A 10,687-nucleotide genomic window follows, 5' to 3' on the forward strand; every position below is an offset into this window, starting at 1 on the left:
TATTCATCATTGCTTAAATGCATTTAATCATTGGGCAAGTTGGTTAACAATCACACTTGGACTATTCCTTTTCATTTATTCTTAGCTACAAATACAATTGCTCAAATCTTAACAAGTTCGATTTGTCATGATCTGAAGGAACCGGTTACATTATTTCTCTTACACCCTCCTTTTTTTTTCTTGAGTATTTTATCACATTGTTTAGGACATAAGATTGTTTAGGACATAAGATGATCAGAAAGAAATGGCATTAGTGATATCACATGAGCCCTACAGAAAATATTGAGGCTTAAGGGAACTAATTACAATATAGAATTGATTTTTTTCACAAAGTCATGGTATTTTAAATAGGATTTAAGTTGTATACACATGTAAAAAAGTTTTACAATATTAATCTAAATTAACTGATTATTGCAGGTTGTCACTCTATTTAATTTCCAAATTGCCATATCTGTGTTTGATGCGAAGGAAAACATTTTCTAGGCAAACACTATATATAGGGGTAGGGGCGAGGGGTTGAATCAGGTCAGGGAGATGGGGGATGGAGGTTTGGAGGTCGTTGAGCCAGCGGGGGGGAGTGGAGGAAGGAGCGGGGTGCTGGGGTTGGTTGAGATGTTGGGGATGGGAAGGAGACAATCAATGTTAAATGCAACTTATGAAATTTGATTTCCCTATTTCAGTGGAGAAGTCATTTTTCTGAGTTTTAAAGAACTTATGTTCTCTTCAAATTAGTTCGACGAACCAAACATGAAAAGATTTAAAAATATTTCCTTCATACCAAACTCACCCATCATTCTTGATTTAAAAGAAAAAAAAAAAGTTATTAATTGTTGTAAAATTTTCTTTTGGATGATGTAAAAAAACGTATATACTGTCGAGTCAATACTCACCTGACATCTTTGTGAAAAGGGTCATTTGCCCATGTAATAAATTGAGCAATTTTACCCTAGCTCGGGGTCTAATTCTACTTATACCTTTAGAAAAAATTCTGTTTTTGCCCTTGGTCATGAACGAGCTTCAACTTGATCAGGGTTGTCTTAAATAGTAGTCAAAGTTGAGAGTATACTTGTATCTTCTTTTTCCGAAGAACTTGGATGCGTGGAGTCCCCTATTTCATGCCGGAGCTTTGTTAATGTCAAGGATAAAAACGAGACAATTTGCTAACGACAACGGTATAAATGAACCAAAATTATAACGAGTGATAAAATTGAACAATTTCAAAGTACTATATCAAATTTAAACCTTTTCTCTTAAGCTTCTTAACTAAATATACCAAGACGTATACCAATATACAAGTACGTCTATGTACCCAAAAGAGTGTTGAAATAACGAGTAGGTGCTGTCAAAATTCAGAACTCATAACTGTACCGACTGAGACTTGAAAGGAACTTGGGAAGTGGTACATTCCTTTTGTAATACTCCTTCATACTTTATCACATCCCTTTAAGTATGCACAAAAAGGGCAAATTGAAGAGTCGTTTTCTTCATTCAAGTATTCCATTGCAGTACTATACTGCCACCCAAAATTATTTAGAAAGATCTTGTTTTCTTTCTTTCTACAAGCTTATCATTTTAATCTCCGAATTGTATCGTCGACATCAGTACTTAATTTGCAAAGAAAACTGATAAGCTATAGAGGAAGGATTCAAATTATATGTATATTTACGGTGTAAAGAATAAGTACACTATTAGAGTAATTTAAACAAATTATATAAGGTTACTTTTTTCCGAGTTATTTTTTCGTGCTTGTAATTTGTTGTAATGAACAGTGATTTGTTATAGTAGGTCAACTCAAACTTGATTATTCTAATACTAGCGAAAGGGCTTTCAACAAATCCCTTCTCCCTATTGTGTGTCTAATGGTAGATCGATCGGCCTGATTCTGCATTAAGAGAGGAGGACATAATTAAGTTCTACAAAATGTGTATGTTAAGTAAGAAGAAATTTTCGGAAACAAGATAAAAGACTCAAACTTATCGTATACAATATTTATCTACGATAAGTTGTATGGCTCTTGGCGTAAGAAAACTTGAATATTGTTGATGCACAAAAGTTAAACTCGTAAAGAAATTTGTCATTGAAATTAATACATCAATAGTGATTGTACAAGTATATGTGAAATGTCAATACAAAACAAATAAAAGAAAAGAGGAATTTACTAAATCGCCTCTACATCCTTGGATACAAAACGCCCAATTTATATCAAAACTTGGGCTTTTTGGAGAGGGCTGAAACCTATGGCTAATCTTCTGGCTTTTTGTATATGTTTTCTTTACACAATTATTTTACATCTCTTTCTCTTAATATTCCCTGTGAATTAAAAAAGAAGGGAATTTTCTGAGATTTTATTCTTCTTCTTCTTTACGATTTGTTCACTTGAAATTAATTAAAAGGTTGAGATGCAACGTCTATGTGTTGGTACTTTTTGCTTCTTTTGCTTCAGATCTTCTTTGTGTACTTTGCCAATATCTGTTGCAATTCTAATTGCATCAACAGAAGCACCAGCCAGCCCTCTCTTTGTAAATCCAACTGCATATAGCCCAGATTTTCCCTTCCAGTTGTTAGGGAATTGTGCCTTTGGGTACCCATTTTTGGAGAAAAATTCACTTTCCTGTATAACATAACAAAAAAAATATATATATATTAGTCAACTGTTCAAGAATCTAAAATAACATTTTTCTTTTCTTTTGTTTTGAAAAAACTTCTAGAACTTTCAAATATACATTTTCTCACCTGCAGCCAGTAAGGAACATTGCTGCAATAGCCCGTGGCAAGAACAACTGAATCAACTTCAAGTTTTTCACCATTGACAAGTTCAACAGTGCCACAATTAAACTTCTTGATTCCAGGGACAACCTTAACTTTTCCTGATCTGATTTTTTCCAAGGCACCAATGTCAAGAACAGGGGTTTTTCCTTGTGTGTTTTTAAGTGTTAATGGCCCAACTGATGGCCTTTTTAGTCCATATGTCTCAATGTTTCCAAGAATAAACCATGTCAAAATAAGTAAAATCTTGTCAACTAGCCAAAGTGGTAACCATGCCATCAATAACATAGCCAGCTGAAAAGTTGATTTCCCAAAAATTTCTCTTGGCAAAACATGAACCTGAATAAACAAAAAAAGAACAAAAGAAATATTAGAATCCAAACTCTGTTGAAACTGTGTGATCATCTCATTTAAAAGTTGTGTACGGTATTAATTACTTACCGAGCTACGACAGACTATAGATGGTTGAGCATCATGGTTACTAAGATCAAGTGAAACTTCCATGCCAGAATTTCCACAACCAACAACAAGAACTTTCTTTCCTTTAAATTTCTCACCAGACTTGTATTCACAAGCATGAATAACTTCACCACCAAATTCTTTAAGGCCATCAATTTCAGGCACAACTCTTTCAGCATTTTCACCAGTAGCAACAACAAGCCACTGGCAAATGTACTCAACTTCAGAGCGATTTGCTGAAACAGTTTTAACCCTCCACAACTTACAAGCTTCGTCGTACTTAGCTGATTGAACACATTCGTTAAACTGTGGTTTAATTTCAAAGTGTTTGGCATAATTTTCAAGGTATTCAATGAATTGACTTTTTGTAGGGTACTCAGGGTAGTGTTCTGGAAATGGAAATTTGGGTAATTGACAGAATTGTTTAGGAAGGTGAAGTTTCAAACGATCATAAGTTTTCTTTTGCCATAATGATGCAATACAATCAGCTCTTTCCAAGATTACACAAGGGACACCTTGTTCTTTCAAACAAGCACCCACAGCTAGTCCTGATGGACCTGCACCTACAATAACAGGGCCATTTACCCAAACACATCGTCGAGCAAAGAAATCGTTATCTGAGAAACTAAACATTTTTGCTGTTTTCTTGAATTTGAACTTTGGTTTTTCTGAATTGAAGAATGTAGTAGTAGTAGTAGTAGTAGTATTTGTTTTGTTGTAATGAAAGAGATAAGTCAATTTGGAAGTTGTTTGTTTGAATGAAGAGAAAGGAGAAGGGAGAGGTGTTTATATAGAAGTAAGTATTGGGTAGTGACACATGAAACTGCATGTGACAGAAGGTGGGGAGTTAATGTCATTTCTCAAATCATAAGCTAAAGTCTGCTCTCTATTTTTGTTGCTAATTTTATACTTAACCAATAAATTATTGGATCTAACTCAAATAATACACTTCGATTTTTGTATTTCAAGAGGGTGGGCTTTTTGGGGGTGGGGGTGAGGGGGAGGGGGAGGTTTAACGAGTCCGGAACCAAAATAGCCTCAGAAAAAAGTTTTTGAACCAAACTACCCCAACAAAAAAAAAAAGTTACAAAACTGCCTTTAGCGCAGTAAATTACTGCGCTAAAGCAGTTAACGGGGACGGCACCGTTAACTGCTATAGCGCAGTAATTTACTGCGCTAAAGCGGTCCCCGTCTTTTTTTTTTTTTTTTTTGCCCTTTTGGTTAACCCTTCTTTCATTACACTTTTTAACGCACTTTGACCATAGATTAATCATGCTTCGGGACCCCAAAACTTCAATATTTTATATAGAACCCTACTTATTTTTGTGCGATTAATAAGGTAGGCTCAATACATCAAGGATAAGAAAATCTTCGGATGGCCGTTTTAGTGGCTGAAAAGTGCTCGAACGCCATTTTCGTTTGAAGGCTTGGTGTCATTAGTTTTAAGTTCTTTACGAATACTTAAACTTGTTCATTAATAATAAATCAAAAGTAGTAAAAATACAACCATAAAAAAAAAATACATTCATCAATTCATGCCCGTGAGTTGATGAAAAACTAAACATACTAATATTCTTCAAAATAACAACATCATCATAAATTAAACTTAAAACTAAAATCACAACATTCTTAATCATCATCAGAATACAAGTCCTCAATATCGTCCTCAGAAAAATATTGGCGGTTCCTTAAGACACATCTTTTTTCAGTAGCTGTTAGTTCTCAACCGGTTGATGATGCTTATTCTTCAACCAACTTTAGCATGTAAAATCTACATCGTCTTGCCAGCATTCTGTTGTTTTCTTTTCTAATCCTTTGCACGGCAAGCTCGCAAGTTTCCGGACCTACTTGAGGCATGGTTATGGAGTGCCTTGTTGGGATTGGAGCGTTGAGATTTTCTAAGTCACGAACAAGACGTTCTGATACGGCAAGTCGATGTGACCATTCTCGGCGTAAACCGCAATAATATTCTCGCGGATCTGAATATTTCACACTGTAGAAATCATTATTACGCTCTATAAGAAGGTGGGGATTTAGCTCATCTAGTTTGAAATCACTGGTATCGCTCGAAAAACTGCTATGATTTGAACTCTCATCATCACTGCTATTTGGTTCTTTTGGAAGGAGTAAAGACCAAGCTGAGTTTCTACTACTCGACATTGAATACGTTGTAGCCTAATAACAAAAGAAAGTGCTACCTATATAGTTGCAAACCCCCATATACTCCTACTTTGGGGGGGGGGGGGTGGTCTTTATTACCCTACCTACTTACTTTATATAAAAAAAATATTAATCTTCATCCAACATCTCACTGTCCGAATCCCACTTGGATCTAAATCTTGTGCTACCATGTATACCATATTCTACCCTAAGGTAACGTATTTGCATCCGATTGTTCTCTTCGCGAAAACGGTTAAGAGCAAAATTATACTCTTGTAGAGTTCCACGAGGCATTGACATAGCACTTTTTTTTGGGCGTTTAAGCCCTACTGACTCTATCTTTTGCTCCAGTGCTGCAGCCTCCCTAACACGCCAATCCCACTCCTCTCTCATTTTATTATTGTATTCTCGATTGAATCTGTTGTTAGGGTTGTTTGAGTATTCAAAATCTTCACCCAATTCCCATGTCCTACCCATTGCGTCGAATATGTTTTCTGGAGTGAACGATATAACACGACTAATATCTCTAAACTGGTCAAAAAATGACATAGTAACTCAATTTTGTGTGGAATTTTGTGTGGTTGGTAACTATTCGTCAAACTACGTTATATAACACTTAAAGTTTGATTGGAATTATGACGTTTTTTGGTATGACAGTTGAGGTAACAACATATTGCAGCGGTATAGCGCAATAAAATACTGCGTTATGATAGTATAACGCTAAAGAATTTATGCGTGTATAACGCAGTAAATTACTGCGTTATACTTGTATAACGCAGTCATTTAATGCGTTATGTCAGAATAACGCAAGATTTTTATCGCTATTTCGCACCGCCCGACATAGCGGTTAATTCATGCGTTATGCAACACTCCGTACTTAATTTGATTTGACGTAACACTGCAAGACACACTAATTGCATGCATGCGTTGGTTCAATATTCAAACTTCAAATCTATTAATACAGAGTTCGAATAAGGGAAAAAATTTTAAGTTTCATCCAATTTTTAGCACAAATTCTAAGTTTCATCCAGTTTTTGCATTTTGTATTCGTCCTAAATTAGTCAAAAAATGGAAGATGTTCCAATAATTAGAGTTTCTTTATTCTGGGACGGACAAATTATATTCGAGGAAAATAATTTGCACTATGATTCTCCCGTAAATAACATGTTAAGTTTCCACTTGACTTAAAATTCTCAAAACTACTCCAAGCCTTGTATAATAGACTACAAGTTAGTAGGAGTGATTTTGATTTAAATATAATTGAAAAATCTCCAATGTCATTTACGCCGCAAGGTGTAACTAGTTATGGACAGTGGTACATTCAAGACGATGATTCTTTGACTGATTATTTGAAGGCGCCTTATGATTATAGGCAATGCATAACTTTAAACGTCCTTAAAATGTACATAGAGAAAGTCCCCATTAATTGACTAGAATTCATGGCCAAGGCTCCTCCGAAAGCCCGAAATAGACCTCGTTGGGAATCCCCATCTAGAATTCAGGCCGAAGTCACTCAAACGGAACCTACTTATGAACACAATTATCCTGACATGAGTACTTATGAAAGCATTTTGACGAGCCAAATGCCTCTGGATAGTTTATGTCACACCCCGACCTTACTAGGGTGTGATGGGCACCCGACCCTCCTCAGAGTCGAGCGAACCCTTAGACATTCGCGTAATAAAACCTGCCATTTCGAAAACTTCTTAAAACATGGAACTTTTCAAACAACAATCATTAACCGGAAATACATATTCTTTTAACATTTACAAATTATTCGCACTTCCCGACGCACTATCCACGGGACATCGTCTCGCAAAGTCTCTAGAATGTACAAATGCTACGGCATCGTACTCGACCGGCAACACTCCGAACCGAGATGGAGCTCGCCAATCCCACGGGAACAGCCTCCTAGCAAAGTCTTTTACTCGTCCGGGTGTACCGCGTGGCATGAAACGCGGCCACTCTCCCGAAGAAGGAGGGTCGGTCATATATATATATATATAATATGTATATAGTATGTAAAGCGATAACAAATAATAACCATAGCTCAATTTAGGAGGGAAGAAATCGCAATCACGCTCATTACCTACAGCCTTCGCTTAAGAGAACACATAAATAAATACACAGAGTCTCAACAAACTTTAAGTAAATAATCGCAATCCAAGCAACGAATCCAGAGTAAGTAATATAATCTAGAACACCTCTTCTAAAGAAGTAATGCAATATATCACATGCGCCGCTTCCGGCAAAATAATGATAGCCCCCGGGAGGTACTCGCTTCCGCTCAATATCAATAATGGCCCCTTCGGGCAGCCGCTTCCGGCTCAATATCAATAATGGCCCCTTCGGGCAGCCGCTTCCGGCTCAATATCAATGGTGGCCCCTTCGGGCATAATAATAATAACGGCCCCTTCGGGCATTTTAGTAATGATAAAAGTAGTAAGTGAAATGAAATAGTAAAATCTCGCACCCCTTTCGGAGTGGTTTTGGAAAAAGTATAAATATTAAAATCTCACACCCCCATCGGAGTGGTTTTAGAAAGTTTAAATATTAAAATTTCACACCCCCATCGTGAGTGGTTTTAGAAAAGTCAATTTTGTATTTCTTTGTACAAACTAGTTCTTTAAAATCATCAGTGAACCACAAACGCGTTGCCGAAGCCATTTCTTGGAAAACCGAGGAAATAATTATATTAGGAACATTGTCATACCACCACGTACATTGTAGAGCATAATAAGGTAGTCGGGTCCTACTCATGCAAGTTCTAAAGGTTTAGGGAGTTCTTCCATCATTTCACACAATTTCTGATTCAATTCTACTGAATGAATAGTAGTCAATTTCAATCTCGAATTTCTAAGAGAGGAATTGTCCCCGAGGCACATATTCAAGCCTATTACGTCTAAGACATGCCAAAGAAGGAAAGTGAAGCTTCACATACCTTTTTCCGCCTCTTACGCTACTCCAAATCCCAGTTCCAAGTTCGCCAAAATCTGCAATTTGGTCGCATTTACCAGCTTACTATTCATGAGACTTAAAATTCCAATCTTGCTTCAATACTTGTCTACCGAAATTTGAGCATTTCCCCGTAAACACACCATCCCGAGGATATGGCTCGGCCCAAATATCAACAACCATACCAACAACAATATAAACAACCAATCCAAAACACATTCCAACATAAGTAGTCTTCCTTACATACATGGTATGTCAACTTCCAATCCAATTGCGCACATTCGAACCAACATCAACGTTTACATATTCATTCACTAATTTGAGATCATTCAAACATAAACTAAGAGCATTTCAAGCTATATATCCAATATTTAACAATTTCATCAATTTCCATATTCCATCCAAAATTCTCATATATGAAACAAAACCATCCCAACACATTTTCTACTTACTACTTCATCACTAACAACCATAATCCACCCTTTAACAACTTCATTATCTTAATACCATGAAATCACATTAATGTGACGTAGTTCTCCACATTCCATTTTCATGCAAACTTAACCCATATATCCTTCATTTACATTATAAAAATCACAACAACACAATTAGCATGTTAAACAAAATAAATCCATCATTAGTTCATCACTACACATCCCACGGCCAACATACCATTTTCCAACTTCATCCAATTTTCGTTCAACTTTCATTTCCAATACAATTGCCATAATGAACACAACTAGAATACTACATAAAACTTAATTAATCTTGCCTACACAATACATGCATACACACGGCCACACCATGCCAACTTCCATATCTTCATGAACTTTATCCATCCCCACATACTACAATGTAAATGAACCCTTCATAACATATAAAAAGGGATTAAAACTTACCTTTCTTCCTTAACTTCTTCACTTGTCCAAGGTGTGGAATCGTCGAAACGAACGTCCTATCTTCCGAAATAATTATACCACGTTGTAGAGGACCCTTGAATTAGTATAAATACATGAAGAAAAGAATTTTTTGACCAAGATTTCCCATGGTTCATTTTTTTCCTTCATATGGCCGAATAGGCCTTTCCTTTTCTTTCTCTCTTCCATTTTTTTTGTTCTTTCCTTTTCTTTCTTGAATAAATGATGACTCCCACATTTATATATAATTCCCTTAGTCATGTGAGGGGCACATGCCCCTCTCTAGATTTTTCCCTCATTTTCTTGATTTTTCCTCAAAGAAGACTAATGTCTTCTTCAACAAGTTTTGACTCATAACTTTTAAGATTTACAATTGGCCCCATTAATTAAAATAAGGGCACATAGTACATGGCCAATATGGCCCCTTCATGAATTTCTCTTGAATTCCCGTGAAATGACCATTTTGCCCTAGCCTTTTTAAATATTTCCATGAACCATTTTGCGAATTTTCCTTTTTCGCCCCCAACCTCTCACAATATTCCCATACTAATAATGTTCATAAGCAACATTCATAGCCACTTGCATTAAAATAATTTTTGAAAATCGTCTCGCCCGTAACTTTCCACGACGACTTCGAAATATCCAAACGTACAAAATACGGGCTATAACAGTTTAAGTCAACAATTTGATAGGCAGTGGTAAATGTTCATTTTTTGCAATATTATTGTTATTATTATTATTATTATTATTATTATTATTATTATTATTATTATTATTATTATTATTATTATTATTATTATTATTATTATTATTATTATTATTATTATTATGTGTAGTGGCACTTGAATGCTACTAATGATGTCGATTATATTATTTAGGGTTATACACCCGATATGGATCATATCGGAAGGTCTCCTCAATCGGGATGGATGAATCAGGTTGGAACATCCTCAGCCTATCCAACTACTCAAAACGATGGTCCTTCCTCAAGTTTCGGTGCAGTTGATTACTATCGGTACGTCTATTTTTTTTTTTAACATCAATAGTATTATTTGATGTGTAGTAGTTAAAATACTCTAATTTCTTATGTAGGGAGAATGTGGTGGTTGCACCAAATTATCGGCAAAGACTAAGCGTTTATGGATGGTCCGGATTATCCGAATTATATAGTGACATCATCCAGCGATAATGAGGAAATACCTAACGCGAAGGAAAGTGACGATGAGCAAAGTGACGATGAGGTTGAGGTTGGAACTAATCCTCAATATCAAGTAGAATTGTTGCAAGACATGATGAACAGTCCGGCACACCAGGAGGAACTAAATTCACAGCAACCATTTGAATAACAAAAGTCGACTCCAGTTCAGCTGCAAAGCCATTTTCAACAGCAAAAGTCGACCCCGATTCAGTGGCATTCCGATGAGATCCCC

At 36.0% G+C, this 10,687-nt stretch overlaps 1 protein-coding gene across 1 annotated transcript; it reads right to left on the reverse strand.

Annotated features, from left to right (window-relative positions):
• Nucleotides 1-2,059: 2,059 nt before the first annotated feature.
• Nucleotides 2,060-3,969, reverse strand: LOC132069205 (probable indole-3-pyruvate monooxygenase YUCCA8). Its single transcript, XM_059462630.1, has 3 exons — nucleotides 3,208-3,969; nucleotides 2,734-3,105; nucleotides 2,060-2,611 (listed from the first exon to the last, which is right to left on the reverse strand). Exons 1-3 carry the CDS (start codon nucleotides 3,856-3,858, stop codon nucleotides 2,387-2,389), a joined length of 1,248 nt encoding a protein of 415 aa, XP_059318613.1. The 5' UTR covers nucleotides 3,859-3,969; the 3' UTR covers nucleotides 2,060-2,386.
• Nucleotides 3,970-10,687: the final 6,718 nt, after the last annotated feature.

The sequence above is a fragment of the Lycium ferocissimum genome, chromosome 1 (genome assembly GCF_029784015.1).
Source record: "Lycium ferocissimum isolate CSIRO_LF1 chromosome 1, AGI_CSIRO_Lferr_CH_V1, whole genome shotgun sequence".
Lineage (NCBI taxonomy): Eukaryota > Viridiplantae > Streptophyta > Magnoliopsida > Solanales > Solanaceae > Lycium > Lycium ferocissimum.

Excerpts from the sequence above, each read along its gene's own strand:
- LOC132069205 (XM_059462630.1), bottom strand. The coding sequence starts at position 3,858 with ATGTTTAGTTTCTCAGATAACGATTTCTTTGCTCGACGATGTGTTTGG. Across the intron at positions 3,106-3,207 it reads CTATAGTCTGTCGTAGCTCG|GTTCATGTTTTGCCAAGAGA; the intron begins GTAAGTAATTAA and ends TTGTTTATTCAG. Across the intron at positions 2,612-2,733 it reads ATGTTCCTTACTGGCTGCAG|GAAAGTGAATTTTTCTCCAA; the intron begins GTGAGAAAATGT and ends TATGTTATACAG.